Below are 27,606 nucleotides of genomic sequence, written 5' to 3' on the forward strand. Positions count from 1 at the left end.
TCTCCCCCTTGCTTTTCCCTTCAGATGACCCATTTGTTAAGGTCATGAAAAAAAATCACAAAAAATACAAAACTGCTGGTAGCTTTCTTCACTGCAGATACTTTATTCAACGTCTTCATCATCCTCATTGATGTCAAAACCTTCAGCTTGAAGAGGGCTTGAAGCATTTCAATCACTTCAGCAGCGGTAAAAGCAGATTAGTTTGTCGTGTGGGGTCCTGGACTCGCTGGCTCGCTGTGGAGTGTGTTGTTACAAAATCTCATGAAGAAACTTTCCATTCGACCCTTGACACGTTCGCAATGCCTGGTGTAGCTGCAATTGTTATGCTACCCCATGAGGAAAACGTGGAAAAATTTTAATTGTTGAAACCGTTATAGCGTTCCGTCGTCCGGAACGCTACCTTATGTCAGGAACGCTATAGCGTTCCATCGTCAAGAGTGAGTTAACACCTCATTCTCCTGGCTTGAATTCTTTCCAAACCAGCTGTGAGGGTCCATGTCTTGCGCGCACACAGGAAGATGGAATATCAATGTACCAGTGCACACTGGAGTCTGATCTTGTCTTTCACAGAGATGCTGCTGTCCTTCCATACCAGTTTTAGTGTTCATGATATCTTTGCTACCCTTGAGAGGATTCCTGTTTTGGATCCTACATTGCTGTTGTCAGATCACATGTAAGTGAACTGTTGAGCAGTTCCAATCTTCTGTCCCTGGACAGAGATACATCAGCAGTGATGGCGGCGTTGTGGCTGGCCATCAATTTGGTCTTCTCAGTGCTGATTTCTATGCTGTGTCTTGTTATTTCATCCAGTCTTTTAACAATCTTGGTGAGTTCTTGCTCGCTCGCTGCCAAGCCATTAATGTCATCGAGAAAAGGTTTGTGATGATTCTTCCTCCAGTACTAACTGTGCTGAAAGTGTAATGATTTTCATCACAGAAGCGAAGGCTGGTGATGGTTCTTCCTCCAGTACTGACTGTGCTGTCATGTTCGTTATCACAGAAGCGAAGGTTGGTGCTGGTTCTTCCTCCAGTACTGTGCTGACATGATCTTCATCAGAGAAGTGAAGGTTGATGATGGTTCTTCCTCCAGTACTGACTGTGCCGACATGATCTTCATCAGAGAAGCTAAGGCTGGTGATGGTTCTTCCTCCAGTACTGACTGTGCCGACATGATCTTCATCAGAGAAGCTAAGGCTGGTGATGGTTCTTCCTCCAGTACTGTGTTGAAAGTGTAATGATTTTCATCAGAGAAACAAAGGCTGGTGACGGTTCTTCTTCCGGTACTGACTGAGCTGTCATGATCTTCAAGTATGTCAGTCATGAAGTGTTGCAGCAGTGTGCTGAATTATAAACACTGCTTAAATTTGCAGTGTGGATATATAGCCTTCAGATCAGTACAAGTATCTCTCTGTCCCCAAACTTCTTACACACTGCACACACACACACTCATGCACCACACACACAAACACACACATTCTCCCTCTCCACACTTTTAGCACATATACACACACTAGGCACACCCATTCTCTCCAAACACTTTTAACACACTCCAGAAACACACACACTCTCCACACATTCACAGAGGATCCTCTCCCCTTCCTCCAGTCCTCCCCCCCCCCACCAACCCCCCCCCCAACAAGACACTCCCTACCCACTCCCCTTCTCAGCCTCATACTCCTCAGTGTACTATTTCTCCCCATCTACACCCCCCTCCCCCTCACCTTCTCAGCCTCTCAGTGTTTCTTCCTATATACCCCCCCCCCCCCAAAAAAAAAAGCCCTCACCTTCTCAGCCTTACACTCCTCAGTGTACTGTACTCCTGTTTCTCCCCGTCTACTCCCCCTCCACCCAGCCCACACCTTCTCAGCCCCATACCCATCAGTGTACTGTTTCTCCCCATCTACTCCCCTCACGCACATCCTCCTCTCTCACTCCCCCTCACCTTCTCAGCCTTATAACCATCAGTGTACTCCTGTTTCTCCCCATCTACTCCCCCCCCCCCTCCCCTCTCTCACTCACCTCTGCCTCAAACTCCTCAGTGTACTGCTGTTTGTCCCTGTCAACTCCCCCCACCCCCCTCCCGTCTCCCACTCCCCCTCACTTCTCAGCCTTGAACTCCTCAATGTACTCCTGTTTCTCCCTATCTAATCCCCCCCTCGCCTCACCTTCTTGGCCTCACACTCCTCAGTGTACCCCCCCACCCACCCACTCCCCCTCACCTTCTCCGCCTCATACTCCTCGGTGTACCCCCCACCCACTCCCCCTCACCTTCTCCGCCTCATACTCCTCGGTGTACCCCCCACCCACTCCCCCTCACCTTCTCCGCCTCATACTCCTCGGTGTACCCCCCCACCCACTCCCACTCACCTTCTCCGCCTCACACTCCTCGGTGTACCCCCCACCCACTCCCCCTCACCTTCTCCACCTCACACTTCTCAGTGTACCCCCCACCCACTCCCACTCACCTTCTCCGCCTCATACTCCTCGGTGTACCCCCCACCCACTCCCCCTCACCTCAGCCTCACACTTCTCAGTGTACCCCCCACCCACTCCCACTCACCTTCTCCGCCTCGCACTCCTCAGTGTACCCCCCACCCACTCCCCCTCCCCTTCTCAGCCTCACACTTCTCAGTGTACCCCCCCACCCACTCCCCCTCCCCTTCTCAGCCTCACACTTCTCAGTGTACCCCCCACCCACTCCCCCTCCCCTTCTCAGCCTCACACTTCTCAGTGTACCGCCCACCCACTCCCCCTCCCCTTCTCAGCCTCACACTTCTCAGTGTACCCCCCACCCACTCCCCCTCCCCTTCTCAGCCTCACACTTCTCAATGTACCCCCCCCCCCACCTTCTCAGCCTCACACTCCTCAGTGTACCCCCCCCCCCCCCCACTCCCCCTCCGCCTCATACTCCTTCCTCAGTGTACCCCCTACCCACTCCCCCTCACCTTCTCCGCCTCATACTCCTCGGTGTACTCCTGCTTCTCCCCGTCAGGCAGGTCGCGCCACATCTGGCCGATGATCTTGCCGATCTCCCACAGCTTCAGGTCCGGGTTCTGGGCCTTCACCTGCTCCCATACCTACAGGGGGAAAGGGTTCAAACCCCATCAACCGCTAATAGGGACAACAACAAGGGGGAGGGGTGTGGGGGGTGCGGGAGCGGGGGATGGCATGTGTGTGTGTGTGTGTGTGTGTGTGTGACAGGGGGAGGGCGGGGGGCGGTGGAGGGGAGAGGGGATAGCACTTTACTACGGTCATCATAACCTTTGTACAAAGTAAAACTGATAATAAATAACAAACTTTCAGAGAAAAAAAAAAAGCAAAAAAAACAAAACAAAACAAAATCAACTGAGGACTGACAACCTCACATCATGGGTGAAACCTAACAAAACATAAAATGTACAGAAAATTGGAAGGGTGTTTTTGTTTTTTTTTTTTGGGGGGGGGGGGGGGCAGGGAGGGGTGTCGCCTTGCAAACTGCACCAAAACCAAACAATTAAATGACAGAAAATACAAAAGTGGTGGTATGCAGTGTGCCTGTGTGTAAGAGGAGGGTGGGAGGGGGAAAGACAGGATGGAAACAGAGGGAAGGAGGGTGGGGGGGGGGGGGGGGGGAGGTGTGTGGACATCAGTAATATTACACAACAACAGGGGGTGCCAATGCACACCCTTCTTACCAACACACACACACACACACATGCACACACACACACACACACCTTAGAATGTGATCTTCCAATACTGGACATTAGAAAAATTGGGATATCACTCACTTCTTACATGACACCTTAATCTGGTAGACGAATAACCTCGAAAAAGTTGAATTGGAAAGGAACAAGAATGATCTCGATCAACTCTCCACGTTCTTCTATCACCCCTCACAAAAGAAAAGACAACAGTAATATCCAGTTCCATCTATCACACATGAAATGTATTCAGGATGGGAGGAAGGGGTGGAGAACAATTAGTGGTTTTCTTTTTTTTTGGGGGGGGGGGGGGGGGGGGCAGGGACAGGTGAGGGCGGTGTCTTATCAATACATCAGTGATTGTAATGGACAGGATTAACATGTTCATTCTGGGCATTCTCAACCCCCTCATTCATATCCACATACAGAGAAGAAACACCTTGCTACTTGCTTAGTGCCCAGACAACCCACACAGGGCCTGCTGGTGCTGAAGAACTAAATATTGCTCATGTAATAACTGAAAAAAACAAACAAAACAAAACACTAATAAAACAGACAATGAAGTATTATAAATCATGCATTTAAAAAGAACACAAAAAAAACACTCTTATTCAGACATATGTATAACGAAGAAACAGATCAAATAAACAACAACAACAACAAAAATTAACACAAATGGAAAAGTTTCACCCATAACGACCCAATCTGATTGTTTGCCCGAAGAGGCAGGGCAGGGGCGGGCAAGCAAGCAGAGGACCCAGCAAAAACAGAAGGAAGGAAACAAGAGTGGCATCCCTTTGTTATGCTGTCATTAACTCACTCAGTACGGCCAGTCCTCTCTTCTCCTCTACACAGACCCCTCGGATGTCCAGTGGGTGTCTGAATGACCCAACCTTTAGCTTCCATCATCAGAATTGTATTTTTTGTCAACATTCACCTCTTCAGTATAAGAGCCTTCCGCTTGCAATATTTTGATGGTGTTAATTGGGGTGAAACGCTGTTAACGTCGTCTCTTTCGCCGTTCGTATGGAGAGAGTTAAGGCTTTCTCCAAAGAACGATTCAGGCCAACTTACCCAGTCATCATCACTGGTGAGAAAATGGACAAGCAAACAGACAAGGGGATCAGAAAAAAAAATAAATAAAAAAATGTGACCCTAAAAAGACAATGAAACAGGCAGAAAGTTGCATGTATTAAATGAGAAAGAAAAGAAAACAGAAAGAAAAGGGGAGAATAGGGGAAAATTTCAGAGAGAAACCAAAGCAAAAAAAAAAAAACAAAAAAAAAAAGGACCCTAAAAAGACAATGAAACAGACAGAAAGTTGCATGTATTAAATAAGAAAGAAGAAAAAAAAACAAAGAAAAGGAGAGATGGGAAAAATTCAGTGAGAAACCAAAGCAAAAAAGAAAAAAAAGAAAGAAAAAAAAAGACCCTAAAAAGACAATGAAACAGACAGAAATTTGCATGTATGAAATGAGAAAGAAAAGAAAAAACAAAGAAAAGGGGAGAATGGGGGGGAAATTTCAGAGAAAAACAACAACAAAAAACCCAAAAAAAAACAACCCAATAAAGATAATAAGATAATAAAACAGACAGAAAGTTGCATGTATTAAATAAGAAAGAAAAGAAAAACAGAAAGAAAAGGGGAGAATGGGGGGGAAATTTCAGAGAGAAACCAAAGCAAAAGAAAATGAAAGAAATGAATGAAAAAGAAGAAAGAAAAATAAACAACAAAAGAGATTACAATCAAAAGGGAAAAAAAGGAAAAAAAAAAAAAAAAAATCTGAAGCCAAGGTTCTAATTCCCACAGACTGACAGACGAGATAGGCAGAATGTGATCCCATTTCATTCTTCTTCCTTTTCAGACACTCTCTCATATCTGACCACCACGGAAGCTCCAGCAGTGATCGTGAAGTCAACCACAATGTCAGAACCTATCTGACCTGTCCAGACAAATCATTCACTTCAAGCACAAGGGAAAAGAGAACATTCATTTTCTTCTTTCGATCAATGGCATTCATCAACCAACAGGCTAGGAGAAGTTAGCCGAAAATACAAAGTAACATATGTATAAAGCATACAATCATTTATACACTCCCAATACTGACATCACCACTTACCCCCTCACACACATGCATGCACCCTCTCACACACACTCTCACTGTCTGAAAACAACATTCAGCCCAGAACACTTCAACACAAAAAAACAACTTCATCTTCAGTCATTTCCTTGCATAAAAGACAATGTTACTGAATGATTTAACTTCTTACAGCAGTACCTGCATATATTGACTCCAGAAATACCCAACCTAGATCTTGTTTAAATAAACTGTAGGTGTGATCCATATTAGACAGAAGATAGTCCTTCACTAAGTGATTAAAGGTATAAGCTCTGTACAAATCAAATCTGTCAACTCCACTGGGCATGCTCCTCCCAGTTTTGCCATCTACAGTTGGCTGTCTAAAAGTTCTCAAAAACAGTCTCTTTACCAACCTCTTGAAAAACCTGTACATACCCAAAACCAGCCATAAAGACATGTTAGTATTTTTTATGCCCAGTTTCTTTTCCCTCTAAGATCTAAATCATATAACATTAAAAGAAAAGAAAAAAATATATATATATCATGAAGTAGTATCATTATTGTTCATTTTCAGCCATTTCAGCCAATAATCCAATAATGAACACAGCCTTCTGCAAAATTCATACATATATATTGGATATGTTTGTTACCCATAAATATTTTCATATCCAATTTTCTTACAATATATATATAGGCAAAAAAAACAACAACAACACCAACAACACTCCTCAAGCCCCAGCCCCCCTGAAAACCCGACATTTAAAATAACACACACATGCTCAAACCCTCTCCACCACCCCCATTCCTTTCAACACCCACCCACCCCCACATCCAATCCACCCACACAGGTCCAACAGTCCCACACAGACCTTGACTAAAACTACAGTCAAGTATCTTTCACAGAAAAAGAACAAACAAGAACGCAAACAAACTGAAAACAAAGTCAAATTCAACAATATACCACTGTACTGATCGTACTGATACCATGCAACCCATGCTCAATGCCAAACAAACAAACAAAAAATCTAAATTTAGAAAGCAGCAACTGTTAATATATATATTTAATCTTTTTCTTGTTGTTGTTGTAAAACCATGACTGGAACAACTTCTGCGTATTGAATACAACTGAATTATCAGAGGACTGTAACCTGACACAAACCTCACCATAATAACGACAACAGCAACAACGATAAAACAAAATCAATCTGAAACACTTCTCAAAAATAAACACTTTAATTAAAAAATATAAAAAAATCAACAGCTAACTGTAGCTTTTTTTTTCTTCTTTAGTCACTAACCCCAGCACCCCCCTGCCCCAAAACCCCTCCCTTCCCTGAAGAAACAAAGAATAACAAAGAGCCAAGTGGAACACAAGGAACATGTGTGTACAAACCTGTCTATAGGAAAACACCATCATTTGGAACTACACACACAAAATAAACCACACTGCTAATCAGACATTTTATCTGCGGCTTGCATACATCAGTGCAATATGCTATGAAACTCAATTTCTGATTTTGTAAGTGTATGTATGCATGATGACATATGTATGCACCGGTATATATGCACACATGTATATATGTATGTATGTATAAATGTATCTATGTATGTGTGTATCAGTATGAATATATATGTATGTACATACGATTACGTGTGTATTCATATTCACACATACGCATGTATGACTTAAATGTTTGTGTTCATGCATGTGTACACTCTCATATCCTCAGTCCATTACTAACATGACTCATGGACATTTCAATATTGAAAAAAAAAAGTAAAATGCCCACAAGTCTGTGCTTGTTCCCATTCAGCACACACACACACACACACACATACGCACACACACACACACACAGAGGCACACAAACCACTAAAGGAAACCAAATATACTCATGTAACTACACTTTTACAACTATTCTAAAGGGACAAAACATTACAAATTATACAAACATGAATAAGACTTGTACAGATATTAATTGTAGCAACATTTTCCAAAAATAGGCAAATATCTAATGAATTACAGTTTACACTCTAGCAAATACAAGTTTTTCTTTATCTTCAGTGACATGTGTCTATGACTTTGGAAGATTTTCAATCATGCCTCAAGTACACCAGGTACACACACACACAAAAAAAATCATTCCAACATACACACACATATATATATATATACACACACACATGATGTACACACACAAACACAACAACCTTCCCACAAATATTTACACTCCCAACTTCATCAAAACACAACCATATTTGTACTATACATTCACACAGAAGCGCCCACACAAATACACACACGCATAATCTGAACATGCACCATTTTCTAAAAAAAAAAAAAAACCCACACAATTATAATTATACTTATCAGTACATTCACACACAATCACCACCCCCACCCCACCCTCTACATCCACCCACACACAGAGACATATACATCCAAAATCCGAACATGCACCATTTTCTAACTAAGAACAGATAGGCAGGCAGACAGACAGACACACGGCGACAACAAAACTAACACTTCCTTCAAGATCCCCCAGACAACAGCAGAATAAAGTCCAATATCGCGATTACTGTAAAGACAATCAACGATCAACAACTGCAAAGTCTCTATGACCGGCAGAGAAAGGAGAATGAAGAAGAAAGAAAAAAAGGGGAGTGAGTGGGGGTGGGGTGACAGGAAAAGGAGGAAGGGGAGGCAAGGATGAAAAAAAAAACAACCTGAGAAGGGGTGGCAGGGAGACTGGGGGTGGCAGGAGGTGGGGTGGAGAAGTAACGACAGGCAGACTGATCACACCAACACAGACACACGGCACTAAGTGTGCCTGAGGAACTAGACACTGGCTGACTGACCAGCGCGACACAAACTTTCAGACACACTCTTGGTGACACATCGGAGAGACATTTGATTTTGCTGGATAAACAAGACCACAGCTAACTCTGGTGTACAACACAACTTACACACACACACACACACACACACACACACACCTGTTGAATGGACCAGACTGGCAGAAGAAGAAAGAGCACGATCGGGTTTTAAAATAAAGACAGACATATAGTTTTGACTCTCAAAATCTGAGAAAATACAGACACAAAGACACAGAGTGTGGAGAGAAAAGACAGTCTTCATTAACAATAACAAACCATAACAGTAAAGACAGTCAGATTGATAGACAGACAGACAGACACAGAGAGAAAGCCAGAAAGACGACATATAGAACAGATGACACTAAGGAAAAATCACACTTCTTTCATATGGAACCCACTCACCACCACTCGTTAGAAAATAATATAAAAAAAGTAGCCATCAATCGTAAAAACCAAGCAATGCGCAGTTATAACAGAAGCTCAAAGGTGCTGAAAAAAAAGAAAAAGGGAAAAAAAGAGACCGTCAGGGAAAGTATCTATGTGTGGTATAGCAAAGCAGCTAGCTTTAGGGTGCAGTTAGACCCCAACTTTCCCCCTTTTCAAAATGCACCAATATTTCGTTAATATCTTAGGAAAATGTAGATTAAAAAAACAAACAAAAAAACAAAACAAACATGACCTCAGAAAGAGTGAGTAAGAGCTTAGTCTGTCTTCTAATGTTTTTGGTCCAACCCCCACACAACAACCCCCACCCACCCACCCAACCACAGACACACACACACAATTATCAAAATTTCAGCTTCACCATATGTATTCAGTATGCAAAACTGATGGCACTATACACAGATAGAAGGCTATGCCATACACCAAACATAAAAGAGGATAAAATCACATCATCAATCATATCAACATGCTGACATGACTTGCAACCCCTTAGTTGTCATAATCCGGACATTTAGAGTCACTGCCATGGGGAACAATTTCTCTGACACAGATAAAAAAAAAAAAAAGGATAATAATAATAATAATATCAACAACAGTTACAATAATGTCAGTACAAATACTACAATTTCACAGTATCAAGTACGGGCAATGCAACTGAATACAGAAAGGAGGGATGGGGGAGGGGGGGGGGGTGAAGAGGGAGGGCTGGGACGAAGACAGAAAGGAAGACAGGAGAGAAAAGAAAGGAAAAGAAAAGAAAAAGACAAGCAAGGAAAGAGAGAACAATGCACACAGCAAGAAAGAGACAGTTTCAGTTTCAGTTTCAGTAGCTCAAGGAGGCGTCACTGCGTTCGGACAAATCCATATATGCTACACCACATCTGCCAAGCAGATGCCTGACCAGCAGCATAACCCAACGCACTTAGTCAGGCCTTGAGAAGAAGAAGAAGAAGAAAAAAAAAAGGTGAGTAAATAATAGATGAGCTTACATAAATAAATAAATAAATAATAATCATGATATAAAAAAGATAGTAGTAATGATAATAATAATATAATAATAAAATAATAATAATAATAATAAATAAATAAATAAGACAACAATGATGATGAAAGAGACAGCAACCAGTCAACTCACAAAGCCATCATGAATTTGCTAGGGGAGGGATCATCTAATCCTCACATCACTAAATCTCAGCTTATCTACCATTGTTATCACCTGTCACTTTATCTACATCACTTAATAATGATGATAATAATAACTATAAATAACAATTACAATAACAATGAAAAAAAAAAGTATTCATATTGCACTGAATGTTGTGCAGAGACAAAATCAAAGCACTTTCACGCCATGCATTCATGTACATGCTACATAACTCTGGATTCTGCGGGATGAAATTGTGACACACATTCATGTAAACAAAGCATTTTTCCGCAATTCACAGAGACACAAAGAAGTTTTGTTGTTGTTGTTTTTTACAGTCATCACACTTTTCCCATTGTCAGAGAAATTAATTATCAAACACCATTTTCAAACAAAATCACCAAGATTTTTTCATGTAAGGAAATCTTGATAGAAGAACACCACATTTCCCATTCCCAGAGAAATTAACAATCAAACACTGTTTTTCACATGACAAAACCACACACAAAAACACTTTTTTCTTTAAGGAAACAAAATCCTGATTAAACAAACCAACAAAAAAATCGCCGCAAAAAAAAAAAAAAAAAGTTTCCCCAGCACAGCAAATCTCAACACACCCATCATAACCAATCATAACAAGATATTTATGCACACTCATATCACATAAAAGACATTCTGATTATATAATAGAGACATGAATATACACACATTCACATTAGAAAATCCAAAAAACAGCACACCAGCAACAGATCAAAAAGGGCAGAAAAGCTCAGATTCATGACAGAAAGACATACAACGGGAACAGGAGTGAGAGAGGGAAGAAGGTGAGGCAGGAAAGGGAAGGGGGGTGGGGGGGGGGGGGGAGAAAACATTGAAGGAAAAAAAAGAAGAAAAAGACAGGTATATATATATATATATATATTTATATATACAGGAAGAAACGTTATGGCAGTCCCGCATTGTCAAAAACCAACAACAACTTACCTATAGATACGGAAGCAGCAGGGGCATACATTCAAAGAAAAAAAGAAACCATAGACATATCATTGTTTAGTCAACCATGTACAGCAAACACACACATAAACACAGAGCTTGCACAATAGACATATCATTGTTTAGTCAACCATGTACAGCAAACACACACATAAACACAGAGCTTGCACAATAGACATATCATTGTTCAGTCAACCATGTACAGCAAACACACACATGAACACAGTGTCTGCACAATAGACATATCATTGTTTAGTCAACCATGTACAGCAAACACACACATGAACACAGAACTTTCACAATGTACACATAAAAAAAGAAACCACAGACAATATTCAGGGTTCAAATTTAGCGGGTGCCCGGATGCAAATGCTACGAAGAGTTGGCTCAGGACGCAAATTTTCTGTCGAGAGTAATCAGCTGGCACTCAAAAATTGTGATAGAGGCGAAAGAAAATCAATTCAAAGACACACCAAGAAAGCAAGCTCGAACGTGGTTGACTGAAATGTAAAGTGTCGTCTGCTGCAGCCTGCTTCGCAGAGCAGAAGCTTTGCACGTTTACGATTGGATGTTGATGTTCATGGAAAGCTAGCGACGAACAATGTTTCCCATCTTCAATGTTAAAAGATCAGGCCCATGAGGTTTAGGCATGTGGACATTTTGAATGCGGTTTTCCAAACATCAACACAAATGCAAATCTTAACTCAAAGATTTGATTTGATTTTAATATGCTGGCACCCAAAACCACAATTGGGCACTCAAATGTTTTGTCCGGAGTGCCTGACTGGCACTCAAAACATAAAAGTTAAATTCGAACCCTGATATTTGTTTAGTCAACCATGTACAGCACGCACGCACACACACACACGCACACACACACACAAAAATAGTCAACCATATACAGCAAACACACACACACACACACACAAACAAAAACAATAGTCAACCATGTACAGCACACACACACACACACACACACAGAAACGCACACACACATACCAACACAGAGTGAGAGTTTACAAACTGTACACACACACAGTACACAGACACATGCAAAGCAAGCCCACAACAACACAACCTGCATTTCACATCATTAACCCCTTGACTGCTGCTGAGAACCATGCTCATCAGTGACGCTGGCCGCACCTCACTGACATCAGACAGAGCTTACAGTTCAGGATCAGTGAAGGGCTATCACCTCACTGACATCAGACAGAGCTTACAGTTCAGGATGTCAGTGAAGGGCTATCACCTCACTGACATCAGACAGAGCTTACAGTTCAGGATGTCACTGAAGGGCTATCACCTCACTGACATCAGACAGAGCTTACAGTTCAGGATGTCAGTGAAGGGGTATCACCTCACTGACATCAGACAGACCTTACAGTTCAGGATGTCAGTGAAGGGCAGTCACCTCACTGACATCAGACAGAGCTTACAGTCAGGATGTCAGTGAAGGGGTATCACCTCACTGACATCAGACAGACCTTACAGTTCAGGAACAGAACAGAACAGAACAGAATATTGTCATAAAACCATAAGGTTTATAAGGCACAACAAAACAAACATATTATGAAAAGAAACAATCGTGAACAAATTTCGCCAGCCCTGGCTGTAATTCTTTTTGTAAGATCAGTTCACTTGGCTTGGCATTGGGACGACATATTTTGGTTAAGAATCTGTTTCAAGAATGTCAGTCACCATTCTGTATTTAGATGTCATTTATGTTCGGTAAAATCAGTGAGACCATTTGAGAAATAAACAAAAAGTAGTAATTGCCACGTTTCAAAACTGAAGACAACCCTGACCCTGTGTCACCACGGTTCAACAGTCAAGGGGTTAATGGCTAATGTAGTGGGAGGGGCGACTGAGACAAACAACAGTCATGGGGTTAATGACTAATGTAGTGGGAGGGGCGACTGAGACAAACAACAGTCAAGGGGTTAATGGCTAATGTAGTGGGAGGGGCGACTGAGACAAACAACAGTCAAGGGGTTAATGGCTAATGTAGTGGGAGGGGCGACTGAGACAAACAACAGTCAAGGGGTTAATGGCTAATGTAGTGGGAGGGGCGACTGAGACAAAGTTTTTAATAACTGCAGATTGGTTCTACCAAACAAGGTGCCCCTGAAGCTGATACATGTACATATATATATCATACTTTCCACCTAACAAACAAAATAAAATAAATAAATAAATGAAAAAAAAAGAGATAACAGTAATAATAACAATACTCCAGTGCTGACTAGTTGCATCAAACAAGATGCCCCTGAAGCTGACACATTATATTCAATTGCCATAACGACAATAATAATAATAATAAGTAAGAATGAAAAATAGTGCTCTACAATTCCAACTAAGGTGCATCTGTAGCTGACAAACAAATACAAAGTTATTGCCTTTTTCTTCTTCTTTTTTTTTTAAATTAAAAAGTCCATCCTTACTTTCCATCCATAACTAACTGTTTTCTTTTTATTATCATTATTAGTACTGTTATTCTGCATTTGTGGGCAACAACTCCCATATTCACTTGTATATGAGCAAGCTTTTAATGTTTTATGTTGATTGTTTTTAGCCAGTCTGCACGGCATTCATACTCTATTTTCAGGGGGCATGCATGCTGGGTATGTTTTTGTTTCAATAACCCACCAAAGGCTGACACTGATTTCAGGATCCTTTACTGATCTTCTGCATGCATTTTTACACATGAAGGGGATTCTGACAGAGATTTATTCTTACATCAAAGACACATCAAATCTTGACATTAATATGCACCAAAGCAGAGAAATCACCATCAGCTTCAACAAAGACCAACTGCACTTCCCTGCTCCATTTTTCACTTGAACACCTCTACGCCCACCCTGCTTTTTCTTTTCCTACAATACATACTACTTATATAATGAATTATGTCTGCTGACTTGCCATTCCACTAATGGTAGTTACATTTATTACCTGTCTCTTTTCGTAGGGAGGCTAGTAGAAATTAAGGGAGGTGGGTGATTTGTTTTGTCTGCTTGTCCCCAGGAATAATGGTAATCATCTATGAATTCCTAGCCCTGTCGAGCAGACTGTTGTTAATCACTTCACTGAAAGAACACATATACAGCCATTAATCACTCACTGACAGAACACTTATAGTATACAGCCATTGACTGAAACACTGAAATCATCACTGTAGGCATATGACACGAAAAAAAAAAAAAAAGATTACGCAAACTGAGGCATCACAAACGTCTACTGAAGGAAGCAGAGGTATGTATCAGTACACTCAATATGGGCCAAAACAAAAAATAATAACATTTCAAAATAACCCTGAGGCCTTAATCACGATGATGCAGGCTTTCCATGGAAAGTGATATGATCACTCTCTTCTTCTTTTTCATTTTCCTAATTCTTTCATTTTCTTTAAACATTAATGCAAGAGATGCCCAAGCAGAACCTGTTAGACGCTGGACTTTCTATCCAGTGTTCACCAGTGATCAGGGTTCGAGGCCCTGTTTCAGCAAGGTGTTGTCTTCTTGAGAAAGGCGCTTTGCTCTGTGTGAATGGGTACCTGACTTCAGCTGGTGAAAGTTAAGACAGGGCAGGATTACACCCTGCCTTCCTATGTAACACCCTGGACACAGTGGATACCAATTCACTGACCCGATGACTGTAAAAGGCTTACCTTTTTTTTTCTTTTTTTTTTTTTTTAGGATATGAGAGATTTTACTCTTTCTTAAACCTTAACTATGAATGGGGAGTGGTTCTCACCACCCCCCCCCCCTCCACCCCCCCAGCCCATCCCCCCAAAAAGGAAATTCACTGACGTAACTGATGCCTCAAACGTTACGCACCCAAGCCCACAAAGACGCACGTACATGTATACACACAAGGCCAGAGAACGACCGAGAGAGAGAGAGAGAGCAGCACACCGACCACTGGACAGCCACAGCTACCATTCCACTACAGAGAAAAATGAAGTGATAACGTTCATCAGGAGCTGAACGATTGGACAAACCTTTCCTATTACCTTTCGGCTGTATCGCATGTACGGCATCAGCGGTTTGTCTGGCGGCTTGGGCGGCTTGCCCACACGCTCCGCCTGAAAAAAGGGATGACAAGAACAATTATATCGTTGGTGTGTGAACACGTGTCTTCTTCTTCTTCTTCTTCTGCGTTCACTCGTATGCACACAAGTGGGCTTTTACGGGTATGACTGTTTTTACCCTGCCATGTAGGCAGCCATTTTCGGGAGTGTGCATGCTGGGTATGTTCTTGTTTCCATAACCCACCGAACACTGACATGGATTACAGGATCTTTAACGTGTGTATTTGATCTTCTGCTTGCACATACACACAAAGGGGGTTCAGGCACTAGCAGGTCTGCACATATGTTGACCTGGGAGATCGTAAAAATCTCCACCCTTTACCCACCAGGCGCTGTCACCGTGATTCGAACCCGGGACCCTCAGACTGACAGTCCAACGCTTTAACCACTCGGCTATTGCGCCCGTCGAACATGTGTCAAATGCAGAAGAAAAGGCCAACACAAAATGGCAACCATAACAGACAACTGATTCAGTGATTGCAGTAACAGATTTGTCATGTGGTTGGTTGGTCCTTCAATCATTCAATATCTGTTCACTAATGTTACGGTAATAATCAGTCACCTGATAAAAATATGAAATGCTTTACACTGTAATGTACATTGTAAACATGTACACGGGAGTGGATGAAAATCTAGAGTATACAGATGCATGTCTGTCAGTCTGCCAATCTGTACGTTTTGTGTGTTGGTATGAATGTATATATGTATGTATGTATGCATACATGTATGTCTACATGCATATGTATGCACATACGCATTTATGTATAGTTAGTATCATGAAATAATGTTGCTCTGTTCATGTTTGTCTTTTTCTCATTTCAAGTTTGATGTAATAAATCATAAAAGATAAAGGTTCATAAAAAAACAACAACCAAAAATACTATAATTAATTTAAAAACAACAACAACCCCCCCCACCCCCCCAAAAAACAACAACAAAAAACAACCAATACTACAAATAAGTTGCTGTGCAACACATACCCCACATGCATCTTTTTTAAGGAGTCCATAACTCTCTCTCTCTCTCTCTCTCAACATACCATCATCACCAATGAATGCGATACTACAGCACACAAGTCACATCTCACTTGTACTCCAATCAATGGTAAGCTGCATACATTTCTTCCTTCCATACTTTTCTTGGGGGTGTGGGGTGGTGTTGGGGGGGCGGGGGGGATGGGAAGGGGGGGGGGGGGGGGCTCAGGGGAGGGAGAGGTCTGCACTGCCTTCCACTCCATTTAGGAGGCATTTACTCCCCACCTCCTCATCCCCACCCACTCCCTACAACTTCCCATCCAATGTCTGATTCGTCCACAAGTGAAAAAAAAAGAAAAAAAAAAAGGGGGGTGCCACGATTTGTTTTGCATTTTCAACAGGGTATTGTTACCAGGATCAATCAAACTCAGGACCTTCAGACTGAAAGACAAGAGCTCTAACCACTCAGCTGTGGCACCTGTCACTGCTGAGAGATCCGGCAGTCTGTCCTTCAGCAAGAACAGTAAGAAAGGATGTAAGGATGGACGGGACAAACAGAAAGAAAAGAACAGAAACAGCAGAAAGAAGAAGAAGAAGAAAAAAAAAAAAGAGTCCTGGGGGAAACTTCTCATGGGGGTACTATTGACTAACTGAAGACACCCGTGACTTCCCAAAGGTGAGAACATACGTCAGAAGATGACAGAAACCAGGGAAATCAAATAAATAAAATGACAAATAAGGGATGCTTAGAAGAATGCACTCTCTAAAAGCAAATGAATAACTATTTAATAAAATAATAAAGAATGTAAATTTAGCAAACCACCCAAAAAGCAATCAATATAAAAAATAAATAAGCAAAAGCACAAAGGAAAAGTTTTTGGAGACCACCCTCAAAAAGCAACAAAGAAAAATAAAGATACAAAGTAATCAGTTTTTGCAGACTACCTCCAGAAAGTAATGAATTAAAAAAAAATTTAAGATAAATAAATAACACACATATAGAGAAGATGCAAGTAGTAGGTACCGGCAACCTTTTAAAAAAAAAAAAAAAAATTCTGTTAAAACAACATTAAAACAAGCTTAGATTAAACTATAAGTCAAAACAAACATCCCACCACAAAGATTATGTTTCTATGTGTATCAGAACCAAAGTTACAGCCAACTGAAGTTCCCTGAAATTGAGCCTGTTTGCACGTCATTTTGAGCTTTTGGACAAATCTCCAATTTTACAGCATCACTGCATGTATACTAAACAACAGAGACAGCTAAAAATTAAGGAAAATGATATGTTGTTTGTAGTAAGGATGCCTTTTTTTTTCCAGCTATATTACCTGATTGTTTTATTGATACTGAGCTATAAAATCCAGTTTTTTTTTTTGCAAATTCCAACATGGCAAAATTTGTCAAAATAGCAACAGGCGCAGTTTCTTGATTTATCAAGCTATTTTTATCAAATAAAGTGATTTGTATTCAGCTGAGCAAGGCCTTTAAAATGGGCTACAGCAATAATGCAATTTGAAGAAATTCTTTTAGATCTATTGCATGTTATCTGTAAAATTTAACATTAAATTCTTCTCTCTTTTTTTTGTTTTAAACTGGACAGAAACACATGCACAAATACACATCACTATTCTCTTTCTCTCTGACAGACACACACACTACCATGACTTTTGAATTAAAAGTCACATTCAGCAATTTTTTTCTTTCTTTCTTTACTTCTTTTCTTTAATTATTTTTTTTTTAATCATGTTATCAAGTTGCAGGATGATGTTCTGAAAAAATGGGGAAAAAAAGTGTAATAATCTGTGTTTTGTAAATAAATGTGAAACCACTACCACAGAATATATCTGCTGATCCATCTCATTTCAACAAACAGCAACTTAACACACTTATCATTAATTCCATCGTGAAAATAAGAAAAAACGATCGTCGCTTCAGTTAGAGTGAAAATGAGGTGCAGCAGTATGGGGTATCTCATGCACTCATTTATGAAAAATACCCCTTCAAAAAATATTTATCGATGATATGATCAACAGTGTGACAGTAAAATCAAATGAACTCATGGCTTCAGAACGGACCAAGATCATTGTTGAAGTTTGGCTCAGCTCTGACTGCCATTTCGGCATCCGAATGATGCACAGCCGCTCTTTTGACTCAAAACTTGTCTACAAAAGTAATACCACACTGTAGTTTTGTATACCTTTCAAAAGGAAATTAAAAGAGCGTCCCTTTAATATCCATAATTACTATTGTACTGATTACCAATTTTGAAAATTTTAAGTTTAGAGTCGAGCAAAAATCGGTTTTTATGCACTATATTCGCAATATGCTGTTTTGCAAGGCGAACAAATATTCACCGGAAAGATGTGGTTCAGACGAACACAGCTGTACTAAAAATAGCTGTGTAGATCAAATGGGACAGACAAGCCAAGCGAGGAAAAGAGAGACATGAAAACCAGTTGACGCAATCTGTGTCAGAGCGGTTGGCCAGAGCGTGCAAGAAGCCTTTCAACTACCCCTGATTTTTACTCTTTTATTCAACAAAGATAAAATACAGGTGAAAAACAAAAACAGCATTAGAAAGAGGAGAAAGTGAACTTTATTTCCATATAAAACGTATCTATATTTCTTAATAATCACTCAAGTAACAGGCTTGGGGAAAATCAACGTTTTTTAGCCTTAGCCTCAGTTTAACAAGCAAAGCTGCCGGTACCTACATGCAGCAGACCAACCTCAAAAAGCAGTCAAAAAAAGTAAATAAATACATAAATGACACTCATCTACGAAACCACTATCAAAAAGCAATCGATAAAAAAAAAAAAAAATCAATATATAAAGAAGGCGCCTGCAACAGCCGACACTCAAAAAGCAAGTTGAAAAAAATTAATACATGAAAAAGAACCAAAAGTTAGGAGATAGCCTCAAAAAAGCAATGAAATTTACTTCATATACTAGCAATATACAAAGAACACAAATCTAGCGAACCACACTCAGAAAGCAATTAATACAGAAATACATAAAGAACACAAATCCAGCTGATCACCCTCAAAAAGCAATTAACAACAATAAAATAAAAGAACTTTCTTATTTTCACTTTTATGTTTTTAGAAAAAGGCCTAAAGAAGGCAAATATAGCGTACCATTCTATAATAAAAAATTTAAAAAAAAAAAAAAAAAAAAAAGTAACTCTGCACTGTTGTGGAGCCACTGAACTGTTTTACAAACCTTTACCCAAACACTGCTGGAGCATTGAAATTTCACTCAAATAGTTTCAATGTTCCTGCATAAAATCATCCATAAAAAGCAAGGAAAGGGGGAAAAAATTTCTACAGCATTTCAGACTGTCCACACGTGTGAATTTGGAGGCAAAAACTGGTTGATTTCAATACATTTTCTGCAGGTTTTTTTTTTTCAGCATCAATATGGCCAAACGCCAGAAGCTAATTGCCCCCAAAAGCTCTGGACAAAATATCTATGGACTCTGGTATTGATTATGACCCAGATATCAATAAATCTACACCAGAATTATCAGATAGTTCATTCAACGATGGTAGTATCAATTGATTGAACGGTTTAGAGATTATCAGTGCTCAAGGGGGGGGGTTATCCCTTCCATTCATACAGATCAGCCAAACAGCACCAGGCAAGGAAGACTGCAGTGGCCCTAAGCTCCCCAAGGTTGAGTGGGTTACAACGACAATGTAAGGAGACCAACCTCTAAACGCAATTAGTAACAGAAATGATAAATAAATAAATGCAAACATATCAAAGGTAGCAAATTTAGCAAACCAGCTTCAAAAAGCAAAGAATGTAAACAAATACACCAAAAATAAACAAATCAATAAATAAAATAAACAAAGTAATGATTAAATAAATAAATAAGGCAAATTTAGCAGACCAGCCTCTCTAAAAAAGCAGAGAAGAAAAATAAATACATAAGACCACCCTCAAAAAGCCAAGAACAAAATAAACACACAATTATGAATAAGCAAATGTTAGCAGACCACCCTCAAAAAGTGCTTAAAAAAACCCCCCCAAAAAAAACCAAACTAAAAAAAACAACTACAGAGACAGTCTTAAAACAAAAAAAAAGCACTTAACGAACAAATGGATAAGCAAGAGCAAGAAAAAAAACCCAAAAACAAACAAACAAAACAACAACCCAAAACAAAGAAACCAGAAGAGCGGAAAAAGACAGAAGAAAAAAAAGGGTGGGTGAGGGTGGGGAGGGACACAGGGGTGTGTTGAGGGGGCAGCACGATCAGCTCCAAATCCAATGGCCAATTCCACCAGGGGATATTTTTTTCATTGGGGGGGTTGGAAGGGAGTTTGTCCTCACCTGACTGCCAGACTTGCTCAGCTGGTCAGCCACATATCGACAGAGGAAACAAAAAAAACAGACAACAAAGAATTATTACCAACAAAGAGATGCATGCACACACACACACACACACACACACACACACACATTGTAGTATGTGCTTCATGCATGCTTCAGCTTCTTTGGTCACTCACTTCATAAAAATGTGATACATGTTACATACTTGGTTGGTGAGAAAAGTGATTACAAGCGTGTGTGTGTGCGTGTGTGAGACTGAGAGAGAGAGACAGAGAGAGAGAGACAGACAGACAGACAGTGTGTGTGTGCGTGTGTGTGGACCAAGGGAGGTGATCACTAGTGCCCTGTTTTGAGCAACAGGATCAAGACACACTGACATGATTTACTGTTTGAGTTCTTTACATATTTCATGGAAATAACAATACTACAGCTACAACTAGCCGTACATTTATCCAATGTTTTCAAACCTCTTAAAAGTGCTTTACAATAACGCATCAGTCAGATATAGCACACACACACACACACACACACACATACACTGATGCACACACACACACATACTCACACGCACACACACGCACACAAACACGCATGGAAGAAACCTATGTGGATCCAAGGAACACAAACACAGAATGGAATGCCTTAGCTACGTATGGACTGCTTGAAAAGGAATGTTTTTAGATTTGTTTTGACAGATGTGACTGTGAGAGAGGGACTGAAAGAAGGCAGTAAATTCCAGGTCTGTACCGCTGAAGAACTGACAGCTCTCCCCGTCATGCTTTTCTGTTGATAAAAAAAAAAGAAGAAAAAAGCAAAGGTCCACCTATTTCTGTCATTTGCTTTGATTTATTATCTTCTTCCTTCCCCAGTCATAGTGATTTTATGCTGGTTATGTGGCTTTTGGTTGATTTTGTTGTTGTCATTGTTTTTAGTGAAGTGTATTTAATTCTCTAAGTTCTAACCAGGAAAATTTTTTTTTTTTTAATTTTAAATATAAAGTGAATAAAATAAAATAACCTTTACAAAACAAATGTAAAAAAAATAAAATAAATGTAAAAAAAAAAAAAGAAAAAAAAAAAGGATGGACAATAGGCTGAATAACTGGAATAACTGACAACAGTAAATGAGCAATGAATGATCATCACTTAATTAAATCACTCTACCAGACCGTACTAAACTGAGATCGAAATGACAATTTTTGCTTTCATAATACGCAACATTTCTCATCAAGTATTCAGCAAAAACATCAACAACTAAAAGTAGAAACAACTCTTAAAAAAAAACAAAAAAAAAAAAACTTCTAAGGAAATGAAACATGGAAAGTGACATGGAGAATGACAGACAAAAAAATGGTGATATCCTAACACACACACACACACACACACACCAATGCCTGAATGAAAAAAATAAAACAAAGACACAAATGTACAATCAATAACATGGGCAAAATCATGAAGTGTGCAGCGAGGAACAAGGGGCAAACAGCTTGAAAACCACATCACGCCACACAGGCTACAGATACTGACACCAAGCAACAGAAGAAGGGTTCAACATCCCTACAGTAGTCCATATATATCTTCAGTTAGGTTTTTTGGTGTGTGTGTTTTCAGATAAACACGTCCGTTCTTATAGTATACAAACATTAAACAGGACTTCTACAGTACCATTCAAATCCTTAGTACCTAAGAACAGCCAAGCACATATAAATGCAGAAAAGGTAAAAAAATGTTTTCTGTATTCGTCAACATTGGTCACAGCACTCCACACACACACAACATACATACATACTTATACACACACTAAATGGATAATCATGATAATGGTACAGACAAAATAAGATCTACACTATGGGATGGAATCAATACCAGACAACAGGAATGTTATGTTTCATACAGAAACAAATGGGTAGGTCTGAACCAACCTGAAACACTCACCTCACAGTCACACAAAATCATCACAAACTAAAAATAATCAAAAAAAAAATGAAATAAAACAAAATACAATAAAATAAAATACAATAAAAATCAAACAGAAACAACACTCATCTCACTTAAATGCAGACCAATGTTTCAATGACACTATCAATCATAAATCACTCACACTAGTCACAGACACAGACTCAGAGGGGTGCAAGTTGTGATGTGATCCCAATCCAGAAACAGATTTTCCCTTTGTTGTTGAATGGTTCAGTGAAGAGAGGGAAGAAAATTTACATACTTCATTATTTGCAAAGTAATTAAAACGAAAAACCACCCCCAAAAGTTGGTTGTTTTCCCTTTAACAATTATACCAATTATCCCAAAGAAAAATGTTAACAGTCCCGATCACATTAACTTTAAGTAGTTCATGATTTTTGTTGTTGAACCAATCATTTCCACCTGACCACTGAACATCTTTTCACTGTTTCAGTGTCTGGAAACTTTTATGCTCCTTTCCTGTGAAACTTCAGCCTATTCTTATCTGTACCATGACTTTCCGACTTGGATATTATATATTTCATGAAAAAAGTAGTGACTTGCTTGTAGCATGCTTCATTCACAAACTAAGCCCAAGGCAAAGATTCTGTTATCTAAATGTTCAACAGTTCATTTCAGTTCATTCAACACTCCCGTTTAATGGTGACACACAAGTCAGTTCAACACCCAATGGAATACACATTGTTTCTGATCCAGAAAGGAACTGTTTCCCCTAAAATTCCATGTTATCTAACATACTTACTCCTGCAAGAATGTTGAGTGGTGCATGGGCTTAGAAGCAGAGAAAGGAAGGCCCAGTGAAAACAAGAGAAAGAACCAGTGGGTCACGGGAATATAGTATTTGTCATTAAAACTGAGATTCATCTCGACGACTTGCACCCCTACAGTCCACACACAACCTGACTGCCTGTCGCATGCCTGCGTCATGCGGGGGGTGAGGTGTGCAGCAAGCGGAGAGACCAAAGTCTCACTTACAGAGCCCAATACCTTCACGCTGGACTTTGTGGGCTGGAACCCAGGGTGGCCGTGAGACGACTGCAGGAAAGGACCACTCGACTTCTCCCCCTTCAGTGAACACACAGCGCACGCACCATCATCACTACATGGCTGCAAAGCAAGGTGGCTGACACAGCCACACACTCTTTCACCACAACTCACTTTAAGATAACACAGCCACACACTCTTTCACCACAACTCACTTTAAGATAACACAGCCACACACTCTTTCACCACAACTCACTTTAAGATAACACAGCCACACACTCTTTCACCACAACTCACTTTAAGTTAACACAGCCACACACTCTTTCACCACAACTCACTTTAAGATAACACAGCCACACACTCTTTCACCACAACTCACTTTAAGATAACACAGCCATACACTCTTTCACCACAACTCACTTTAAGATAACACAACCACACACACTTTCACCACAACTCACTTTAAGATAACACAGTCACACACTCTTTCACCACAACTCACTTTAAGATAACACAGCCACACACTCTTTCACCACAACTCACTTTAAGATAACACAGCCACACACTCTTTCACCACAACTCACTTTAAGTTAACACAGCCACACACTCTTTCACCACAACTCACTTTAAGATAACACAGCCACACACTCTTTCACCACAACTCACTTTAAGATAACACAGCCACACACTCTTTCACCACAACTCACTTTAAGATAACACAGCCACACACTCTTTCACCACAACTCACTTTAAGATAACACAGCCACACACACTTTCACCACAACTCACTTAACAATAACACCAGAAAAGGAGGCTCCCCAACAATATCGCACCAGTAATCAGGGTTCAAATAAACTTCAACAAAACTTTGAAAGAAAGAATCAATTAATGAATAATTTTTCTTTTCTGAGGGCAAAAGAACAAGTATACATAACATTAAATGCATTTGGGTTTGGGTTTGTTTTTTTCAAAAGAAGGGCAAAAGCACAAGCATACTCTGCATTTTTGTTTATCAATAAGATTAAGAAAAAAAAGCAGAAGTAACAAGAAATTTCAAGTGGGAAAATACATTGAACTTTTTAAAGATAGCATGGAGAGAGAGAGAGACAGAGACAGAGACAGAGACTCAGAGACAGTGAGAGAGATAGACACAGAGATATTTCATTCTAGATAAGATATGCTGTCAGTTTCAGTTTCAGTTTCACTTTCTCAAGGAGGTGTCACTGCGTTCGGACAAATCCATACACGCTACACCACATCTGTTGAGCAGATGCCTGACCAGCAGCATAACCCAACGCGCTTAGTCAGGCCTTGAGTGCATGCTTACATATTTGTGTACCTATGAAAGTGGATTTCATTTTACGTAATTTCGCCAGAGGACAACACTCTCGTTGCCATGGGTTCTTTTTCAGTGCGCCAAGTGCGTGCTGCACACGGGACCTCGGTTTTTCGTCTCATCCGAAAGACTAGACGCTCAGTTTGATTTTCCAGTCAAACTTAGGAGAAAGGGCGAGAGCGGGATTCGAACCCACACCCTCACGGACTCTCTGTATTGGCAGCTGAGCGTCTTAACCATTCTGCCACCTTCCTCCTAGACGTTGAGGAGTGAGAGCGACACTCACGGTCAGTAAACAGCAAGAGAAAGAGAGAGACAGACTGGCTGGAATGTCAGTCACTATGGTTGTTTATTAACAAAGCGATTGTGAAACAACATCAATCTCAAAGCCCACTCACTTTCTCTGATGTCTGAGGAGTGGCAGGGGTACTTCGTGATCTTGCTGCAAGCATAACACACAGACACACACACACACAAGTCACATACACACACACATGTGTACACACACACACACACCCACACACACACATTTTAAAACAATGGATATATTGGAAAAGGATAATCATCAACTGAGTTCAAAGTATCATCCAAACTGATATTATAATTTACATGTAGCATTTGATGTTCTTGTTTAAATGTCATTAAAAGCAAACTTAGTTTCATTGCTGAAAATGCTAAATTAAGTAAAAACAAAGAAACCAGAAATCAGGTTAATAGCTCTTGAACAAAATGGAAAGGAGTGCTTTATTTATGATATCTGTGCAGAGACTGCTTGAAAAGGCATGATTTTAGATATGTTTTAAAGGAACTGAGAGGTCAACAATGCTGGACTGGAAAAGGCAGTCAATTCCGAATTTGTACTGATGAACAAAAAGCTCTTCTCCAAACTAGTCTAATGCCTTAGCAATGGTAACTTTTTATCATCCAACATCTGTATCATGAAAATGTTCATCTGTGTTCCCTTGTTCTTACATTTATTATCATTTCATTTTAAATTTTGTACAGTGCTTGGAGTCTGGACATCATTTGGGTCATTGCACTTTATAAAAAATCATCCATCATTATCATTCATAATTTATTGGTATAAAACACTCTGGAAGTGAAACAAAATGACAACCTGACACATCAAAAGGAATGCAAATATCCTTTAAATAACGACAGGCTATAAGTTCAATGAAGAAGCCAGAGAAAAAAACCCATGTAATTTAAAAGCAAAGTTAGTATGTATTGACATCATGTGACATACTATCAATATTACTAATGTAATACTTATACTGCTATTAGCAGGAAGTTACTAACTGTACACACTTACAGGGCAGCGGTGATGCTTGTGTACGGCTGCTGGGCACAGCCATATCTGATTCTCTGCGATTTTTCTGCTCCTTTCCTTCCAACTGTTTTCTGGGAAAGAAACAATCTTTATGTTGTTATAATGTTAATGAAAACAAACCCAACAAAACCTAAATTTGTCATTTTCATCAACGAATAAAACCAATGAAAATTAATCAAACAATTTCTCAAAACTTAAAGTCTGTCAAACACCTTTGTTAAAGCTGAAAATCCAACAATAAAATATGAAAAACAAATTATTTGATAAAAAAAAAAGTGTTACTGGTAATATAATGAATATTGCTAGACTTCCTGTGATTAGGTGTTAACACCTCAAGTCACAGAGTCAGAACAGGAGCTAAATCTAAAATACTGAAAGGTATTTTTTGTTTTTATAATTTTTATGTTTACAATATATATATATATATATATATATATATATATATATATATATATATACACACACACACACACACACATATATATATATATACCTAAGAACAGCAGTTGGACATGTCTTCACACACATTCACACACACACACACCTGCTTTACAACATCAGTTTGCAACACTTATGCCAGTAACAATACTATATTAGCTGCGTCAGCTTGCAGTGCTCTCTGCATAACTTCAGAGTGATGTGTTTTTAACTCTTTGCAATGCCAGTTGTCAGCAGCATTGCATCTTTCTCACGATGGTTACACACTGTCACCTTCCTAAACCACTGAAGCCATCCTTAAGTGCAGAACTCGCCTTCTTAGAGAATAACTATAAATTATAATCAACAAGCTGATTCATTTCATTTCGTTTGCTACTTTCACTTGGAAGGATGCTGTACTTTCCTCTCGTGGTGGGACACAATAGTCCAATTTATTCCCTAAGCTGTTGCAGTATAATAGCTCTGCATGTGGAGCTGCCAGCAAAAGCTCAACGAACGGTCGTCTGTCGTCTGCTGAATAAAGCCTACCCGAAAAAGGTATGACCCATGTTTATCAGCACATAAAAAGGTTTTTCAATATTGGATTTTAATAATATTGATATACAAATACCATACAAATGTCTACTTCACCTGGTTTTCCTTCTGGGAGTGTTTAATCTGTGGCACAACGCGCGCACGCTAACACGGACGCCACAGGGACAAGTGTTTTCTTTAAATTTCTTTGTTTTTAAATCAATACAAGTTGACTTTTCACGGGCGTTGGAGGATCCTACTTAAGTAATCCGTGATGAGAGCGAAGTTTTTGTGAACATAAGACGCGACATATAATGACACCAAACAGGCGAAAAACTTGTCGGTAAATAAAAAGATGTTTTTTGTTCAAAAAGCATCCTCTGCTTCTAGTCAACAGCCATGTTG

General features: G+C 39.9%; 1 protein-coding gene across 8 annotated transcripts in view; it reads right to left on the reverse strand.

The window, feature by feature from the left end:
- The window catches only part of LOC143276720 (uncharacterized), a 46,192-nt gene extending 18,586 nt beyond the window's left edge, over positions 1–27,606 (reverse strand). For 4 of the 8 annotated variants that reach the window (XM_076581375.1, XM_076581380.1, XM_076581376.1 and 1 more), the window contains exons 1-7: positions 27,319–27,606; positions 26,233–26,321; positions 25,319–25,362; positions 23,576–23,665; positions 20,625–20,645; positions 15,222–15,305; positions 2,945–3,076 (exon numbers count right to left, since the gene is read on the reverse strand). In XM_076581375.1, coding sequence (XP_076437490.1) covers positions 2,945–3,076; positions 15,222–15,305; positions 20,625–20,645; positions 23,576–23,665; positions 25,319–25,362; positions 26,233–26,275 — 414 coding nt within the window. In that variant the 5' untranslated portion in view covers positions 26,276–26,321; positions 27,319–27,606. The remainder of the gene's footprint in view (positions 1–2,944; positions 3,077–15,221; positions 15,306–20,624; positions 20,646–23,575; positions 23,666–25,318; positions 25,363–26,232; positions 26,322–27,318) is intronic. The other 4 variants (XM_076581372.1, XM_076581379.1, XM_076581378.1 and 1 more) reach the window with 4 other exon arrangements.

Source organism: Babylonia areolata, chromosome 32 (genome assembly GCF_041734735.1).
Source record: "Babylonia areolata isolate BAREFJ2019XMU chromosome 32, ASM4173473v1, whole genome shotgun sequence".
NCBI lineage: Eukaryota > Metazoa > Mollusca > Gastropoda > Neogastropoda > Buccinidae > Babylonia > Babylonia areolata.